General features: G+C 44.0%; 1 protein-coding gene across 2 annotated transcripts in view; it reads right to left on the minus strand.

Moving 5' to 3' along the window:
- Positions 1-20733, minus strand: part of tiam2a (TIAM Rac1 associated GEF 2a) — a 61291-nt gene that overhangs the window by 5871 nt on the left and 34687 nt on the right. For both annotated transcript variants that reach the window (XR_006827077.1, XM_046062509.1), the window contains exons 11-20: positions 20424-20528; positions 20252-20330; positions 20028-20117; positions 19704-19922; positions 17246-17340; positions 5512-5733; positions 4252-4320; positions 3131-3256; positions 2518-2626; positions 175-354 (exon numbers count right to left, since the gene is read on the minus strand). Coding sequence is in view for 1 of the 2 variants with exons in the window: in XM_046062509.1 (XP_045918465.1) it covers positions 175-354; positions 2518-2626; positions 3131-3256; positions 4252-4320; positions 5512-5733; positions 17246-17340; positions 19704-19922; positions 20028-20117; positions 20252-20330; positions 20424-20528 (1294 nt within the window). In the remaining variant the exon portion in view is untranslated. The remainder of the gene's footprint in view (positions 1-174; positions 355-2517; positions 2627-3130; positions 3257-4251; positions 4321-5511; positions 5734-17245; positions 17341-19703; positions 19923-20027; positions 20118-20251; positions 20331-20423; positions 20529-20733) is intronic.

The raw sequence follows: 20733 nt of genomic DNA on the forward strand, positions 1-20733 counted from the left end.
GGGGGGGGGGGGGGGGGGAATTGCTTGTTCTTGTGTGCCAAGATCCATCACTTAATGTTCCCATGCATGATAGCATGATGCAGAAGTGTGAACATAGTCTATATTTTTAGCACATCCTCCCCGTGTGTGAGTGTGCATGTGTGTCTGTAAATGCACATGTATCTGTCTCCCTACCAGTGAGGTGGTAGTGCTCCTCGCTGTCAACGTCAGTGAGGGAGACCAGCTCCCTGAGCAGCAGGGGGTACTTGAGTACCCTCTGCACTGGTTTAATCAGGTAGGACTCCAGGGTGGATGAGTGCTGCTTGGTGGGGTTCCTCGCATCCAGGAATTCCTTAAAGGCCTGATCCGTCTTAGCTGAAAAACAAACACACATACTGAATTAATATAAATATTTCAGCGGTTTGATATATTTGTTTTTGGTGTTTGTGTTTCCTGATGTCCTCATGCATACACAGTGAGAGAGATGTGACACACACACACACACACACACACACACACACACACAGTTGTCGTTGGCCAGCGCAGAATCATGGTGCAATAAGCTGTCTCCAGCAGGGGGTAGTGTAGGCTTCTCCTCAACATACCATGACCACTGCAGTATAAAAGTGTAAACATCTGCTAATGCACCCATTACATTCAGCACACCACTTCTGAGTATAAATTGTAGAGCGTTTTCACAAAAGTGAAAGTTAAAAAAATCTAGAAGAACCTTGATGAGTTACTTAATACTAAAGCTGTCTTATTTACCACACAGTGAAAATGATGAAGTTGGGACTCCTTAGATTTGACTGAAGCCAACAGTGTGAAATGGCAGGTAAAATACAGAAGGAGCCTTCTGTAAAGGTGATGACATTTTCCCTGAGCAGTATGCTTTCACGACGTGTACAGAGGGGGGCCATTAAACTATTAATTATAGCATTCCCAGCCACAGACAGGCAGCCGCGCAGACACCTCCCAGAGTAATTGGCAGGCAATTAACGAGTCGACAAATAAACAGAGAAACTAAGGCAACCCGGGGCCCTTGGTATGATGGGAGAGGGAGGGGGGGTAATGAAGATGGCAGAGAAGGGCATATAATTACTTAAAGGGTCCCACAGATTTCTTCTCTGTGTCCTTGGATCAGCTGGTTATGACCAGGCTGCGCTGGGTGTTCTGTGTACTCAGTGTGTGCACTGTGCAACCATCACCTCGTTATAATTGTACTGCATGTTGTTCGTATATTAGTTTATGTGCACCAACAATAACACTGTGTACACCCCACCACTTAAAGCTTGGGTTTAAGAATAGGCTGTATGAAGCCTTTAAGTAGAGTGAATCTGGCATTTTTTCCCCACAGTCAAGCATTTGGAGCCATTTAGTGCCGAGTTGGCACTGCCCACAGACCGTAGGACTTTACAGTAATCACCATGCCAAGATCTCAGATGTTTTTCGAAAAGGATCATTTTTGACCACATATATTTACATTATGTCCATTATTATTATTATTTAAAAAAGGGATTTGAGACCAATTGCAGGGTCCGATCTTTGATGGGTAGGTTAGGTCATGATTAGGTTTAGGAGGGTAGAAATATCCTGATGGTTGCATAATATACCATTAACCATCTTTCAAAATATTTAACACTGCAGAAAACAATTTCATGCAGCAGTGTTGCTTTGATAACAAATTTACCACACTTTTTTCTCCTCTAGGTAATTCTGACTTTTCTGCGTGTTTTCTCCTAATCCTATTAAATATCCATCCTGCTGCTTACTTCGAGGACTATCCCATGCAATTTTAGTAATGGGGCAGATTTAAGCAGCACGAGGAGGGTTTGCCCCTCCCCCCACCCATATCCGCAAAGAAGCCAATCTTACATTTCCCTCTGTACTGGGCAGAGTTCCCAAATAGTAGCAGAAAGGCCGGGGTCTTAGCAGGGATAAATCAACTTTAAAAGTTCTACTCTGTCACATGCTGAGGGCAGACGCGAGGAATTATTAGCGCTCTCAGGTTGTCAGGGCCCCATATCTGCCGTTAGTGGACAAGGTTATCCAAAGTCTGTGTATTAATAATGTATTTATTTAAACTTCATCTGCTTGTAAAACAGGGAATAGCTTTGAATGTTTAGAAACTGTAAATAACAAATTGAAAAGGTTTTTTGCTTCTCCCAACTATATTTTCTGTGTGTGTCAGGGCACAGTAAACTGAAGAGGAATCACTCATCTCACATTCATCCGATGTCTCCACTCTGGGACATTTACTTTCGTACATAATTGATTTGTTTCCCAAGAGAGGAGGCCAAACCTTCAACGGTGAGTGCCGTGAGGTGTCTCTGATGCAACATAGGTGCAAGGAAGCTGACTTCAGCGGGGGCATGGGACACTTTGGATTAGTGTTATTATATGCACCTTCTCAGCCAGTAGGAGTGTGTTTATGCCGCCATTTTTTCTTCATGTGTTTAGGTGTGTGTCGTACGTTTGGTCAACATAGGCTGTTCTTAAATGTGCTTTATAAATATGTAAATTTGATTTGACTCGTACCTCTCTCCAGGACCTTCTGGACCTTAATGTGGTTGGCACAGAAGCCGCTGTAGAGCTTGAAGTGGTCAGCATAGTAGAGGAAGGAACCCCCAAGAGAAAACAGCAGCTTCTGTAAACAGAGAGGGTGTAACAGAAAAACAAAGGCAGGGGCTGAGTGTCACACACAGATGGAGAGAGAGAGTGCTGCTACACAAAGCCAAATGTCTACAGAGAGAGAGAGGATGAAAGAGTGCGAACATGTGAAGGCGTGACCGGACCACCCTGTTCCCCCTCCTCTCTTGGGAGACTATCCTGTCCTCTCCCTCTCGCCTAACCCTCTTGAGCACACAAGCTTTCAGCAACTCACAATCCAACCAGTGAACCGCCGCCTCGATCAATAGACCCCACACCTTCAAGCCTATAAATCAGCCGGTGATGCTCCTGTCACACCGCCTCAATTATTTATAAACCTCAGGATCTCAAAGATCATGCCTTTCTTTCGGAATAGTTGCTAACATCACCTGGTTTGACAATAATGTTGTTCTGTATACTTACTCTCTTGGAATGTGCACTGAATCTTGGGACATTTAATCGATAATGTGGTGTGATATGTTCCTCTGTCTGTGCATCTCACCTTGAACTGAGAGGGGGTCTCCAGGGTGCTGAAGTCAGGCGAGGAGGCGATCCTCTCCTCCAGGGTCTGAAGGAAGACCCTCTGGAAGTCCAACATCTCTGGCAGGCTGCCAAACAGACTCTCCATCTGAGGAGGAGAGCAGGGGGCAGAGTATATTAGATAGAAAAGTGGGGAAGAAAGGAGAGGTAGTGTGGAATTGTGGGAAGGTGATATATGAGAAGAAAATGGAAGAAAATGGAGAAAGGAGTGGGAGGGGGAGAAGGGAGAGAGTGAAGGAATATGAGGCTACAAGAAAAAAAAGAGCCAAGATAGCTTGTAATTCATAACAGTCAGTCAGACAGGCACCCTGGAGTGTTATAAAACCTCCACTCTGATGGTTCCATCTCTGACAAAGGCACTTCGGGTAAGCTATGCTTCACGTAAAAATGTCTGATGTCTAATACACCCTCTCCGACACACATACCCAGAGTCAACACATCCCTTCATTAAAAGCTGTTCGGGGGGCTAACGTGCCCTTGTCCGTTTTGTGTCTGGACACGTCCCATTGTCCCATAATGGCCTTTTAATTTGCCCCAGTGCTCAGTGGCCTATCGACTGGCGTGTCTTGGGAGAGACGTCCTGTGTTTGAGGTCACGCCTGGCATCAGCGCTGCACACAGGGCTGGAAACTGCAGTGCTGAGGTCATTAGCATGCTGCAGCTACTACTTTATGTTGTGACAGCAACACACAATGACAGTTTAATTGAAGGTGTTTTTTTGTTTTTTTAAAATGGAGAAAACCCCCATTTTCTTAATGAAAAATGTGCACTAAAATCAGGGGACAGCTATACTGTGGTGTGTGAATCTGAGGTGAGTGCTTATTGGGTGGGTTTACTCTTAAGCGAGCTTTTACTGGTGTGTCTCTGTGGTATGCTAGAAGGTCAGTGTAAGAGGAATGCTAATTTGTCCTCCAGCCAGTCACAGCGGTAATGAGGGAGATGTGGCCTAGCAGAGTTCATCGGTGTCACCTCTGGGTAATAAACACTCTATGAATTCGACGCCCTGTATAGCCTCAGCACCTCCCCACGAACACGCCCCTGGACCCTACAGCTCTCGTCGTGTTTCCACACACTCGCCACCTACCTCGTCCTGTGTGAGGAAGGTTTCATTCTGCAGGGGTTTCAGGTAGATCTCGAACAAACAGGCCAGGTCCTGCACACAAGAAATCCAGAAGGTCAGTGACAAGGAATCAAACAGCAATTGTAAACATTATTCTGTAACCTGTCTGTCCTTTAAAATCCCTTTCATCATCTTGATCACTACTCATTTCTCCCTTTATAACCTCTAACTGTGTCCCTCCCACATTCCCCCCTCTTCTCCCTCCATCTCCCCCCACTACTTTAATGTCGCTGTAGCTTGTCTTTGTATCAGTGGGGATATTCTCATTAGGTTGATTTATGAGCTTCCTCCTCCTCGACCCCTCCCCTAGCCGCCTCACTCGCTAGTGGTGCATGGATACGGGACGAGCAGGCCTGCATCAAGGCACTCTGGAAAGACAATCTCCTCCCTCAATTATAAACCAATGTCAGGCTGAAGAAGCGGAGTGCACGGGGAAAGGGACTTGACTTGAAAAATTTGGAGATTAAGAGGGGAAGGGGGAAAAGGCCAGCCATGACAAGTGTTGCAGAGTCGAGAAGATCATGAATGCGGCTCTTTAATGTGCGTCAGGGAGGAAAAGGTCGTCTTGGAGAATATTAGAGCAGCAAAATTATTGGGCAGGAGGAAGATGAATACAACTAGACAGGAGGAGGAGGGAAGGAAGAGCTTTTTATGTCCCACTCCTAAGCATAACATCTTATAGTAATAAGGAAAAGTTCAGGATTTTGGGAAACACACTTATTCGCTTTCTTGCTTAGAGTCAGATGAGAAGATTGATATCACTAATATCTGTATAGTAAATATGTAGTTGGAACCAGCAGCTGGATCTACCAGCACCAGTGTGACTCACTAACTGGAACGTTATTTCCCTCTCTTTTTTAAATTTGTACAAATAAAAAAATTTATGTAGTCTGAACTGCTCCCGGCCAAGAAATAGTCAGGGCACAACCCCCCATAAAACCAGAACTTGTCATTTTTTTATACTTCACTTGTGATAGGCAGATTTAATTACCACAGGGCAGAACCAGGCTAGCTGTTTCCCCATTTCCAGTCTTTATGCTAAGCTAAGCTTAGCTGCCGTCTTCATATTTACCGTACAGACATGTCAACATGTCACTAATGACAAGAGTCAAAAAAGTATATAATTTTTATAACAGAGCAGTAAAAAAATAGGACAGTGCAACAGATTTCTAAATGTTTAGAAAGTACAAGTTTAAGACAGCAGTCGAAGCTTTGTGGTCTCACCTTCACATAGGATTTCTCTGTGTCCACCAGCTCCTGGATCACCTTGCGTAACCTTTCGGTGGCACTCATATGCTTGGGGCAAGGTCTGAGTAGGGTGGCCTCTCCCGTGGGACCCCCTCCCTGCCTAACTGGGGGTTCCTTGGTGTCGTCCATCAGACCCCCAGGGCCCGAGCCTGTCCCTTCCTGGAAGGACTGGTAGAGTGTGCACACTGTGTCCACGCTCTGTAGGGGGCGACAGAGAGAGAGAGGGGGGGGTATTTAGGTTAGGCAGTTCAGGGATTATAACAGCCAGCTGGATAAAACGAGGATCACACTTATAATAAGAAACAACACAGCATGCATGCACACAGGCACGTATCTGCACAGAAACATATTGTCAAGGATTTATTAAAATGAAAAATCTAACACACTTACCTCATTTAACTATTCAACACTAATGATTTGAGATCCATAGCTGTATTCAATAATGATGTATATAATTCTACACTACATGGCCAGTGATTCCCCTGGGTATAAAAAGAGTGCTATGGAGATTTAGTTATGCACTCTATGCTAATTGGCTTTGCATCAAAGACTCTACAGTGCATCTGAAAGACTCCCAGCAGATATCATTATATCATATTACATTATTCTTCTAAATCCATAACAGACAGTTATGCAGCTTTGTGTCACATCGATTCCGGAAAAGTTGACATCCTAGGAGATCCCAAGTGGTGATGTATTAGTTTGTATAGGAGGGAGTGGGGGAGGGGGTTAGAAGCATCTCATTTTATACCTGCTCATTCACAAAAAGTTAAAAGTTCCTCCAGCCCGTTTTAGACTTCTTTGATAGACGGAACCCCATGAAGAACTCAGCGTCATACCATTTACAGAGGTGTTCAACTAAACAGATAATGCACATTACTTTTTATTGGACTGTATTGCCTGGGGTAGGCAAATTAACATCAGCCGTAGGCACCATACTGCGAAGTCTTGCCTGTGGCGGGTAAGATTTTGTAGTCTGTGAGAAAATGTGGCAGAAAATGAACCATTATCAAGCCCTCTGTTCTATTCCCTGGGACATAAAAAAGAAGCAGTGAGGGGAAAAACCTCTCCCTTCTCTTTATATTACACGGTGGTTGCCACTGTATAGTATATGCTTTTTAAGCACTACAGTTAATGTATGTACACTTTATCAGAATCTATCCTAATTTCTTATCCGACAAGCTACTCAAGCACAACACTTCAACACTTCATCAACTGCACCAAGCTTTGCTAGACTGTAGTGCGCAAGCCATCAATTGTGAACTGTGTTTTATGCTAAAAATGGCCGCATGATGACCAGTCCTCCTTATTCCAGCATTATAATCGGTGGCCAGGCACTAGAATCAGCAGAGGATGGTAAGTGCCAGTAACAGCAGGTTCCAATCTGCTGCACAGCTACACAGCACAGTGGGACGGCCAAAATGCCAGGCAAAACTGTGTGTGCGCACGCATGTGTGCGTGTGTGTGTGGGTATTTAAAATATCGCATGAGCAAGCATTCAAGTGCAGCTCGCTGCTGAAGACTGTGCAGCAACACACATGGATCGATATAGCCTTCATTCTGACACTGCAGGCATCAATACGCACACATATACACACTTCCCAAGATGTGTGTGCGCAAGCTTGTCGTTCAGCTCTGAAACTGGTGTGAGCTACCATCCATACCACCCACACTCCTGACCCCCCACACCCCCACACTCCCAGGGAGCCCACAGACAATCAAGCCTTCCATTAAGCCTGCGACTCATCAGCTAGCTCATTATAGCATGGTCACTCCAGAGACTGCCCTCGAATGCTACAATACAGAGCCTGCTGAAGACTGTGTGAGAATGACAGATGGAAAGAAAGAGAAAAGAAAGACAGAGAGCAGGGGAAAACGCCTCTATGTATGTCTGGGCTAAGATTCTTTCAAGTGATCCACCGCCTGCAGCAGTGCTTCACTCTAGAGCTCTTTGAATGCGGGATGGTAATTATGAGGGGACTTAATGTCTCCCTCTGCACTGGTGGAGGGACCAATGTTCTGATTGGAGAGCACAACACACACACATATACTGCAAATGGACATACACACCGACTGTGCTGACAATAAACCTGATGCTCCAACTGTGATGGTCAAAACAAGTCTACAGCCATACGAGCAGATCAGTGAGACTATACTCAGGCATAGCAGTACTTTGAACTAAATGCTAACGTCAGCATGCTAACAAGCTCACAATGATGATTCTAACATGCTAATGTTTAGCAGGTGTAATGCTTTTCCATGTTCACCATTTTAGTTTAGCGTGTTAGCATGCTAACATTTGCCAATTAGCACTAAACACAAAGTAGAGTGGACGCTAATGGGGATGTCATTAGTTCTGCAGGTATTTGGTCATTTGCTTTACGTAATTCATCCTGAGGGGGAGATGAATGTCAACATTTCATAACAATATATGAGGTATGTGGCGGGCAGACCAATATTTTAGCCATGGCGCTGGAATGGCTATTATGCTTATAATTGAGTTGAAGGTTTATTTAGTATAAAAGTGCTACTTTCTCTGGTTGGAGTACATAATATATATTACAATCATGCACTTCAACATCTGAGCTGATCAGCTCCAGCCCCCTGCGACCCTGCAAAACGTAAGCCGTTGTAGATAATGGATGGATGGATGGAGGTATGTCAACATTCATGTAGAAAGTAAACACTTCTCCTCAAGGAATTTATAAGTAACCTTAGAATATAACCCACGTAAGTACAGCTACCAACACACACTATCCCGTTAAAGATCACAAAATAAACTTCAGACACTGATGACACTGCCACACACAGCGCCAGTCAGCCTTCATTCACTGATACACACTGTGGGAAACCATACATATTGCGCCAGGCGGGCGGACAGGGGGAGATTGCCTGAAGGAAACACAGAGGTTGAAGGATATCAGAGTGACATGTTCATCAAATAGTTCACTGGAAGCTCCAGACAGGGGAGAGCAGCCTTGTGGAGACAGATAACACGCATATCTGCTGTTTATTTCAGCTACAAGCGTCCAGAGGAAAGGGTGAGGCCTGCCTGGGTCTCTAGAAACATGTGTGTGGACCCGGTAGCACACACTGCCACTCAAGTGCCGAGTTAATTCTCATCACACCCACACACTGGAAGGATATGGGCTCATGTTCGTCTCTCACACACACACAAATGAGATGATTGAGGAGTCACTGAGCTTGTGGGAAAAAAAGAACCTATATGCTTGATTGGACGTTTGGGAACATGTGCACATGGAAACACACTTTTACCTCTGAGTAAAAAGTAATTGATGATTTTCATCAACACTAAATGGCAGACACCTGCATTGGAGTGTGATAAGAAGAGGTGGGCAGAAAGAAAGAGGGGGGAGGGGGTTGCTACACACTGTCATGACTCAGGAATTGCAATTGCCTCACAACAATCCCACCAACACAGCCTGACAGCTAGCCCAAATAACCAATTAAGAGCTGAGAATGGGAGCCAGCAGAGGCGAGAGAAAAGACCGGGAGTGCCAGGAAAGACAAGTGGATAAGACGGTGGTGATGTGTACCCCAATTCAGGCATTCTTGCTGACAGCTCTGGATCATGTTTCTACCTCTACTCTCCATGTGTGCCCTTTAGTTAATTTAGAAAAGAGGTCTTTGTCGACCTGCAGGCAAAAAAAATAAAAAATAAAGTGAAAGGCTATTGTGGTTTTTTGTCTCCATCTACTCGATCACCTTCTGACAGCGTCCGGCAACATTTTCTTTTCATATTTAGTCAACTGCCATACACAGAAATGCTGCACCCCTTAAGTCAAGTGGAATTCAATTTTATAAATCCAGTCACATTTTCATTCCAAACTGGCAAAAGAAATTCCCATGACACATGCTAAACCTATGTGGCAGCCTTCTCCTCACTGAAATTAAACCACATCTATATCAATATTAATCCAAAAAGCCTTTATTGTACCCACTCACTTTCAGGAGCAGTGATACTCAAAAATACAGCAGAGTGCTCATGACTTTCGTCTCTTTTAATGAGGACCCTACATTAAAACTGCATCAAATATTACAATATAAACAGTTTTAAACTCTAAATATTCACTTGCTCTCCCAATCCTCTGCTCACCATGAAGAGCAGTCTGTAGAGCAGCCTCCATGCTGCTGTGGCCTGCCGCTGGGTCCTTCGGGCCAGCGAGCAGCCCTTCCGACGCAGCCTTCCTCCCCTGGATGCTGGCATGACGGCTCCGGCAATGGTGTGTGGTTATACAACTTGGCCAAACTGATTAGCTGGCTTGAGATCTCTATCTTCTCCCCTCGTCAACTTTTTCTCACCCTCCTCTTCCTTCCCTGCTTTCTCTACAGTGTCCACTGCTGCTTGTCTCCCTGCTAGGCCCAGGTCAGAAGCCTCAGTCTTGAGTACTCCTATGCCTCTAAGGCGGAGTGGGCTTTGATGGGGATCGAGCCATTGATCCCGAGTCCTGCTGTTCTGTGAGCGTAGTCAGAGAAAAAGTGCTTGCTGCCGGCTTGTTTTGCATATCTATCAGTAGTGGACGGTGTGGCCACTTGGCTTGAACAAACAGAGGGGATCTCTTCCCCTGGCAACTAATTCCTATCTCACTGTCCGTCTCTTTCCATCAGCACTGGTCTTCCTAGATCTCTGCTTTCACATCCTGCCATCAATCCTACTTCCCTCTGTCCATTTGCCTCCAGATATCCCCATTCCTCCTTCCTCTTCCTCTGGTTCTTCCCCTCCTTTTCGGCTCCATGTGACCTCGGTGTAATTTCCAGAGAGCTGAATTGAGAGGCTGGGGGCTGTATCAGTGTCCAGTCTCTCAATAGCAGCAGTACAATGCAGACTGTTCTGGCTTGTTACCTCCACACACAGTGGAATGGCTGACTCAAAACTGGGAGGCTCTGAGCCGGTGGGGGTAGCAGAGCAGGAATGTTAACTATGGCCTCGCATACGAATAAAGCGCAACATGTATTGCTCAATGCTCAGGTTACTTTCATGTGGCATAAATAAAAGGATGAAAGCTCTGTCCATTTCCAAACTGGCTTGATCATAACCAAATTTTACAAGCTCATTCACTGTGCGGGAAGACAATAATTAAAGGGATTCGGCGGACAGGAGAATGGTTTCTTTCTTGTTTTATATCTAATAAGAAGACAATGCAGTGTCAAGGTGCATGTCAAGGTTCCTTCTACTGTTCTTCTAATTCCCCTCCAAAACTCTAGGAGCTGACAGTAGGGAATTTCATATTTAGTATTTTTGGGGGCATTTTATGTCTTTATTGGAGATACAGTAGATAATTGACAGGAAACAGGAGGAAAGAGAGAATGGTAGTGAAATACGCACTTTCTTTGAGGCATACTGACGCCTCCATGCTCATGATCCTTACTGTTGGCTGTTATCACATGCACTTCCAGTACCATGCTGGTTTTCATCCCCCGTATTTGCCACATGCAAACACAAAATATTATTCAGTGTAGTGTGTGTCATATTCCAAACTGATGGGTGTAAACACACATAACAATACACAGCCCAGCTCTGTTAAACTAGGCAGTTGCAGAGATAAACACTAAAACACGGTCTCAGTCTCCCTTTAACGCTCCAATGGAGTCATTATGTACAGATCAAATCAAAGGAGAAATGCTCTACCAGCGGAGAGGGCCCATCTTATTTGAAAAAAGCAAACAAAAGTGGGGAGGGAGAGGAAGAGAGGATGAAATACAGGCGTGCCCCTGGGGCTGGCTTTACCCATCCCTCACAGGAAACAGCCTTGTCATGACACTAAGGGAGAGAGGAAGGAGGCCCCCGTTGGCCGGTAGGCAGTCCAGTGATTCATTTGCCATGTTAGCGGGCTATAGTGCCACGATGCCATCTTCTTTTCAAAGCTCAATAAAAGAAGACGCATGCTCATAAATCAAACAGAGTAGAGGGGAGGAGAGAGGAAGATGAGAGGGAGGGCTGGTACCGTCGCGCTCCACTCAAGCCCATTTACGCCTTTTATTATTCACCCTAAACAAATATTATTCCGCCAAGTCTCGGAGGACTTTGGGAGAGGAGTGTGTTTTAATAATGAAGCCAGCTCCAGATTAAAGCACCCATTCTACTGAGTCCCCTAGGCTATTCAGATCCACTCCACTGCAAGACTGCTAGTACAAAGGCAAAGTAATGCCAACACTATACACTATTCTTACTCCACCAAGATGCTGAAAACTAAATGAAAAGTTAAGTGGAAATGCTTGTTGCCAACGTTGATGACAAACAAGTCGGTGGAATAACTAATGGAAATCCCTGTGGTGCCCCCTTTCCCCTTCCTGACCTGGAAAATGCTCTATCTGGTTGATTAAGAAGCAACCCCAGCACCCTGGACCATCCACACCATACAACTGCCAAAGATGGCATGATACTGACAGATAATAGACCTACCAGGCACACAAGGTGACCATTTGAGAGAGAATACAAGCCAATAGAGACTAACTGCTAGTCAAACCAATACAATTAATTCTAATAGAGCCCATACTGCTGAGATAACATCATGGGTAGCAATAAAGGCAGGAGAGACAGAGCAAAAGGTAACACCATGACCTTTTGACCTGCTCCCATCTGCCTACACTATAAATCTTACAAGTGAACAGTTCAATTAAAGATCACCAGAATAGGGTTGAGTAGAGGGCGCTTGCTGGGACAAACTGGGTAGAAAGCATGACGACAAAGTCCACTGCCCCGCTAGCAGCTCTGTATATGACACTATTTCTAAATCCTAAAGTCAGCATGCTCACAATGACAATACTAAAAAATGATGCTGATGTTTGGCAGATGAAGTTTACCATCTTCACAATCTTAGTTTAGCGTGTTAGCATGCTAAGATTTGGTAGCTAGCAATAGTACAGCTGAGGCTGTTGGGAAAGTCCCTAGTTTTGCACGTACTTGGTCAAAAACCTAAATATTGGACAAATCAGAATTAATTCCTGATTGACGATAGCACTACATACCATGGGTATCTGCAGAAATATAGACGAAGATCTGTAAGAGATATAGAAGTTTCTGCTGCCGCATCAACCAGACTGAAGAGCAGCTTTCCCCCCAAGCTATCAGACTTAAACTCAAATTCATCCTCAGCACTGCTCCACTGGATAAAGTTTATTTCTGTTTACCATTTTTATAATTGCTTCTATATTAATGTATATTGTCTGCTACGTAGCAGAAGGGAGTTACATACTCAATTTCACTCTGTAACCTGTTGTATTGTGACAAAATAAATCTACCTACCTACCACAAATTACATAGCAATTCATCCCATAGTTTTTGAGATATGCCATCCCTAGAGCCATGCCACTGGCATAGCTAAAAATGTAGCAAGTAATTAATGTACACTGTACATGATACTTTATATGCAGGCTGTAAATAAAATGCTAATAAAATGCAAATCAAAGGCATTTGAATTCTCTGACTGTAAAACTAGTCTAGACTTGCAAGCGCGGAGATATTTTCAGCAAATACACACAGAAGGGTGTGGGAGTTGTGTGAAAGTTTGCAGCTCTAGTGTGAAGACTCATAGTATCAGCTACCCGACTTAAAACCTCCCAAGAGCAAGGAGCACATCAGCGCATAGTTACCGGCTGTTTGTCTCCTTTGACGTCTCTGTGGCAGGACAGGCAGGCAGCCATGTCCTGAACCAGGCAGGCCAGCTTGTCTTTGAGGAACCGTCCTAGACTGAGCAGCACAGAGCCCAGGAACAGGTCCTTCTCCTTGGCCTCGGAGCCAGAACGCCAGAACCAGCACATGGCCAGGAGGGAGCACAGGGCCTGGGCAGGCGATTGGTCCGGCAAAAAGAGCTCGATTAAGGTGGTGAGGTAGAGGCATGGCCGAGGATCTTCATCATTTACCGTTGGGGCTGTAATTGGTATGGTTACTGTCATGGCTGCGCCAGGCACCCCTGGTGTGGTCATTCCAGCCAGATCTGGGTCATGTTGGATCTGGGTCCCTGTTGGTGCCTTTGTCGCTTCTTCCTTTTAAGTTTTTATCTCGAGCTATGTCTTTCCCAACTTGTTTTCAGTGGAGTGGACTGACAAGAGCAGGCTAGCATTAACTGCACTGACAGCAGTAAGCCCAGATTATTAGCCTACTCATGGCCAGATGGCGGCTGATGGGCTTAGTCATAACGCACACACACACCTCTCTAAATTACCCCCCCATCTCCCATCCACAGACAGTCACACACAGCAGTCGGGGTGAAGTAGATTCTCTAAAATTTGGGAAGGGGATGGTTGTAGCTCTAAGGAAGATGGGATCGTGTTTGAAGAAGACGATACAACCTAATATCCGCAGGCATCTACCATATCTTTTTGAAGTCTAGGGCCCATTATAAGAGAGGAGAATCGAAACAGAATTATTCAACTTTCTGTTAGTCACACATTGTTAAAACACCTCTCAGACTTCTCTCATCCACAGAGACGAGTAAAAAAAAAATGATTCAAAAGATTGAGAACAGACAAAAAGAGCAAGAGGTAAGAAACAACACAAATGTTGAAGTCTGCTAATGTTTATGTCATCTTATAATTCAGGGGAGAAGCATAATAACATCACTAGTTGAATCAAGTCAATCAAGCCAAATATCTCTATACTGACATCATAGCTTTCTTCCTAAGTCCATCTAAATGCTCTTACTGAAACGTCTAGTCTGGACAAAAGCAAAGAGGCTTAATATGTCTGTCCGCTGTTTAACCTTTGCTTTAATGCAAGACACGACTGGCCACTTTACAATGTGTAAAACATATGGCTGCTATTATATAATAAATATATACACATATATTTCACATAAATGCAAAAAACAGATGAAACTAGGACTAGAACTACTTGTTATTTTCATTATTCATTAATCTGGAGACAATGTCTCAATTTCTCAGTCAGATGCTACTATGCAAGACCTAAAAACCAGAAAATGCTATTTGATTTGCATTTAAAAAGCTGAAACCATTAAAATGTTGAAATTTTTAGGCAAGAAAAAAATGACTTAGATGGAATCATGCAGTCTCTTTTTTTATTAACCAATTCCCTTAATCCCATGTTAACATTTTCAAACAATCCAAATCTCAAAATGTTTTAGTTTACTATCGTAGCAGTCTAAGAAAACCAGAAGTTGGAAACAGTGAAATTTGGGCATTTTTGTTTTAAAAAATGACTTACACAATTATTCAATGATCAGATCATCATGATTTTCTATTCAGCAATCCACTAATTGTTTCAGCCCTACATTAAAACAATGGATGAGTTTTTAGTGATATGGACCTTCAATATATCCTGGTAAGTTCATGTGCATGGATACATGCGTGGGAGTTCCGTAAAGTGGGCTGGTCCCATATGGTAAAACCCGACCACGCCAGATTACTTCCCACGTCCGTCCATCTGTCTATTTGGATCGATTTGTTAAAGATCTGTGTGTGTTCACATGTGTGCTTGAGAATGTGTTAACCTGCCCGCCAACAAACCCCCATCAAGCCTCTACTCCAGCCTTTCAGTTGCTAAACTAGTGGAAATTAGGTGAGACATTAACAAAATGGATGCAGCCATTCTGGTTTCGCCTATACGCATTCTTCCGACCGCTTTACTTCACTACAACACTGCAGTGCATGTCAAATCAATTCAATCTGCGGACGCCTCGTGGGAGATAGTCCGGACAAATTCAGTTATCTTCTGCAATCTATTGGTCGAGCTCATAATGGTACCACATCACTGCGTTAAACCAACTGCCATGGCGCTCTATAGCCAAGTGTATCATTAAGTAACTCACTGGCATCAAAATCAGTATCCCGATGGTAAACAACATTTTTAACTGTGCCTAGTAAGCACTTCACCTCAAAAAACACACACATATCCAAATCTCTCTTGTGTCATAAGCACAAATTGGAATGCAACGGACCAATTAATCAAAAGTAGTCAGTCTAGCGGCCGATTACAAGGTGTGACAAGAGGCTTGAAATTAGTCCTTCCTTTCCATCCATCTCTATTGACTTTCGGAACGCACGCATGTGTGCATCTAAATGCTGATACACAGCTGATTTTCTACCCGGTGACTGGATTTCTTCTCCCCGCCTCAGATGCAGTGATTAAATTCCGCTCTTCGTGAAAGCAGAAATCTGATTTACCAGCACCAATATCCCACCCTATTTTTTAAAATTTCATCTCCTTCACAGTGGCTGATTCTTCCTGATGGAGGCAGGGATCTTTTTCCCTTTTGTGCCTCAAATGTGCACGCATGCAATGACATAAGCACAGACATTCATAAACCTTCCTCCCTCCCACCCACACACACACACACACACACCTATCTTCCATTCATTCCTCAGTAAAAGACAAACGGCAGGGAGCTGAGCATCAGCAGCAGTGCTGCAGTGCAGATCCCAGCGCAGTGGGACTGACTCATGTCGCCGGGCAAAAAAAAAGAGAAGACGAATAGAGTCAGAATGGAGAGAGGAGATGAGGGCAAGTTGTCCTCTCTAATCCACCTACTGGCTGACCTGGGGTCAAATACTGAATGGCATCTTCTGACACAGCCAATTACAATAAAGCCATGGCAGCCACAGCAATTAGTGATGCTTTCTGGATATTTGGCCTGGATTTACTTTCAATGAGCAGCAACATGACTGCCTATTCCCTTTTTCATTTAACCCATATTACATAATGAGCAGGTTGGTAAAAGTGTGCCAAACATGCACTCACATCGTTGTTAACAACTACATGCCTTAAAAGGACACAAAATATTAGCTGAATGATGCAAGAGATGGCAGATATGCATGAACGCACACACATCCGCTCTCGGGCTTCCAGCCATGTCTACATCATTAACACATGGCTTTTCGTGATGACCACACACACTCATTACTGCTCTCGTTAAACACAAGCATACACACACTCTTCCGCATTACATTACCACAGCGCTGAGACGTAATTCCCAACAGGACATGCTCATGCTTAGTTTAATGACTTCAATAAAGTTGGTTTACATATCAAAAACCTGACCGGATATTCAACAACAGACGGGACAGAAATAGGCATGCAATCTGCCATAAATCCCTTGGGACAACCATTTGGGATATTTATAGAAGAGATGTTTCTCTAATACTGATTTGAGAGGGAATTCAAGAGTTGTATTAACGGCAGGATACCTATATCATGTTTAAGACAAAGCCAAGAGACAAGCACCAGGAATATCTCACAAGCAAGAAGATGTCTTCAATATATTCACTAAATAAACATCTGCAGCTGTTAATATAACGACAGATATTTATGTTTGAGTGAAGGTGGGGATATTAGACTACGGCTTCTTATGAGAGATCTAGCTTTGCCCTCGGGCATATGTCTTCATGTGCATGTATATATATATGTGTGTGTGTGTGTGTGTGCGTGTGTAGGAGGCAGTGGGAGTGTGACACAGCCTCTCCTCTCAGTCTGCATGACAGCAATAAGCTGTGTTTATACCGGTGGCTATGATGGAGTATCCTAATTATGGTAATGCTGCGGATTGGTGCCAGTCTGGTTTCTGACAGCCCCGCAGCTGCCACTGTGAGTGGGCACAAACACACTCACTGTGCACACTTTTATTCACACAAACAAACCTGGGAGGAGAGAGAGAGGTACCGTATGTGGATGTCTACGAGACAATTGAAATACTTTCTTTAAGAATATATACACTCACACTCGGGCCCCTCCTACCTTGCTGTGCTGAACAGGCCTGTGTGCACAGTGGGAGTGACCATTCTCCAGTCCTATACACAGGGACTCATTGCCATCAGCTGCAGCACACACATCTGGGGAGAGAGAGAGACAGGGGACAGTTTTTAACATTAGGTCTAGTCACTCTGTGTGTGTCACTGCATCTGCACTGAAGTGTTTTTTGCTGAAGCACATCCTTCTACCAACCATAAAACACAAACAATGCTGTCTGGTTATAGACTCAAACCATCATGGGCGTCTACCAGTTACACAGAACTTAAAAATGTCTCGAGTCTAAAAATGGCAATGGCATTCAGTTACCCCCGAAAAAAGAAAATAAAACTCATTTGGCAACCCTAATTAAAGACGGTATTATCTCTTTTCTTGTTTGACTAAAAAAACTCCTTGAAGAAATAGTTTGCTGGTTTTCCTGAAAGTCCACCCTAATGAAATGTCTATTACCATATGAACTGTCCTGACAGGATGATATGATAGTATTAATTGAGTGTTTTGAAAACATTTTAACAGATTTTGGCTGCTTCTCCTCAAATTCAAGGTCGAGAGGACACACTATCAGCTGGCACATGAAAATACTTTATTACTGGTGATAGCCTGGGAGGCAGGCCAATGTGACAGCAGGAAACAAAAGAAAAACTTCTGGACCTCCTGTGGAGCTCAACTCCTCTTTCTTAAGCTGACAATCATTGTCAACCAAATGTCAGACCGACAGAGCAGAGTTACAACGGAAATCTAGTCATCTGATTCATCATGTCTGGCCTCGAACGTTTGCATCAGGCTGAATGAATTGACATGACAGACAGCTTCCTTCTAGGAATGCCATAAAGAAAGTCAGGCAAGTGTTAATTCCCCGCGCCATTTACCTCCCTGCCTCCTTATCAGCCTGCCTGGGATCATATGCCCTCTAGAGACAGAGAAGAAAACTGCAGGCACTTTGATCACTCCACTTACAGTAATGAGACCTTCAAGTCATTAATCCCTTTGTGTTCAATTATGGCTGTAGTGGAGAAAACACTAATGAATGACTTTCATTTAAATGATACTCAACATTTCTCTGGTCTCACTGTTTGTTTGGACAGCTTTTTTTCTTGAAATACTGAGAAAAGTCATTAAAGAGGCATCAAATGTTGTGGATATTTTGAAGGACAATGTCAGTCGTAATGTTTTGGTAAAATTTCCTAGTTTTTACTAAAAAAACACTAAGCACTTAAAACATCCCCCAGTGCCTAGCAGTAACCTGCAACACCATTTTCAAGTGATGAAGTTTGAAAATTTTTGTGCCTGATGTCCTGTAATGGAAATTCCCTGATAAAACCAAGACAACTTTCCAGAACGGTGGTTTGCAATTGAGGTTATAATCTGATCTAATCTAAGACCATATCAATGTTTTACAAAAAAATCTTGACGTTACCACACATCATTTCCTTAAGTTGAGCTGAATTGCCGTTACCTGTGGCGAGAGGCTTAAACAAACAAATGTGTCTCTACCAGCTGGGTATCAGCTGTGTTTGTCCGGCGACATGGATGACCTTAGTGTTCAGTTCTGACACCTCGCGTCTGCAGTGAGATTAAACCGAGCTGACAGGATACTAATGAGCCCTCTCCGGTCAAAAGCCCCTCGTAGCTTTTCCTCTTCCCGAGAATACACCGAGCTGTGAAACTTCATGCAGAGCTTTTTTCTACTGCTTTTCTTCTGTTGACAGTGAAAAGTCTCTTTTGAGGAAGTAGTGATCTGAACGAGATCTTAACAAGAACGGAAGTGTAGTGGTAATTTTGCGGTTTAGGTGAGAAAACTGCCAAAATTCTCAGTTTATGCTGCTAATGTGAGCAACGTCACATTGAGTAACTTTTTTGTTGACATGAATACCACTTCCTTAAAAAAGTACAGACCAAAACGACATCACAAAGCCAAACCTACGTAGATATAGTTCTTTATAAAACTGATCGGGGCTGATCTGCAAACTGGACTTTAACTTTGAGCTATGGCAGATCCAGGCTGTTCGGTGGTAGAAAGACACAGCTTGCTTACAGAGAAAACTGTTAGTGGTGCATTCATATTATCTATCTATCTATCCATCCATCCATCCATCCATCCATCCATCCATCCACCACACATATAAATACACACATACACACACACACACACACACACAAATCTGGGAAAGCGCTACCCTGATGGGTGTGCCAAGCATTTCGCAGCAGTTAAAATTTCTCTCTCTATCTGTGTGTCTCTTTTTCTCTCTCTCACCATCTGTCACAGACAAGGGGGGGGGCTAACAAACTGAAACTAAAGTGTATCAAAATCAACTTCATTTTCAATTTTATTATTAAGGGTTTCCACTAAGAAAAAATCTATAGCCTCTGAGTACAAATACATTCCTACTAATGATTAGATCTATACATGTTTTTATATGGTTTAATGTCATTTGGATCTTAGCACCTGAGGAGGACTTGGCTCGGTGGTGCTTGCTGCGAACCTCCTGGTCCTGTTTGAGAGGCGGGGCCAGGTGGTCGGAAGCCACGGTTGGCGGCAGTGGTCCGGCCCGCCTCAGGCTCAGGTGCAGGGTTTGTTCAGCAAAAAGTGTCTGGATCAGCGCTAGGTCCAGGCCCGACACACACTGGCCGTTCAGCACCAGGATCTCATCGCCCGGAAGCAGACCTGGGAACACAGGACAAGCACGTTTCAGAAAAGAGGTGGGAAAAGTCACACACATGCCATACTGCCATCGATGGTTTCAGGATTATTTCTTAAGCGGGAAGGCACCTTCATTGAATGCCAGTCCATCAGGAAGCACTTCACTGACAAAAATCCTGCTGTTTCTCTGGGTGTCTATGTGTCCTGTTACTGCAAAACCTGGTAGGAGGAAGAAAAACAAAGAAAGCAACAAAGACAGTTAGGTCAACAGAAGGATCATAGGATGATGAGGTGTAGATAAAATTACAGAGTGTAACTAGACCTAAATCAGTCCACATATGTGACCAACTCACCAAAGTCACCACTGCCCCTCGGCCTGCTCATGTGCATCGTAAACACATTAACTGGAACCACCTCCAGCTGATCATTGACCTACAGGGTGATATCAAACAAATCAATACACATTAAATAAAGAGCAGATAATGAAGTGCACTGTGTATGTATGTGTGATTTTGCCCTCCTCACCACATCACGGAGGAGCTCCCCAGGAGCCACATATCGAACCTCCACATCCTGCCCCGCTCGTCTGTGCAGTCGGAGGCAGTGCAGGGCCGGGTCCAGCTGTTTCACCTGTTTACACAAGAGTCCCTTAATGTTCAGCCGCCTGCATGCACAAAATCACCCAACTTATTTCACGCACCAACGCTTAGTCCGACAGCTGCTGTACAGCCGAGGTGTAAATTATTCGCCGACTTTACACTGGGTGATGAGAAATTTTGCGGTAAACAAAAAAGCTTTGCCAAAGGGACAACGGTGTAAGTGTGTGTCCATCTAT

Source organism: Micropterus dolomieu, linkage group LG11 (assembly GCF_021292245.1).
Source record: "Micropterus dolomieu isolate WLL.071019.BEF.003 ecotype Adirondacks linkage group LG11, ASM2129224v1, whole genome shotgun sequence".
Classification (NCBI taxonomy): Eukaryota; Metazoa; Chordata; class Actinopteri; order Centrarchiformes; family Centrarchidae; genus Micropterus; species Micropterus dolomieu.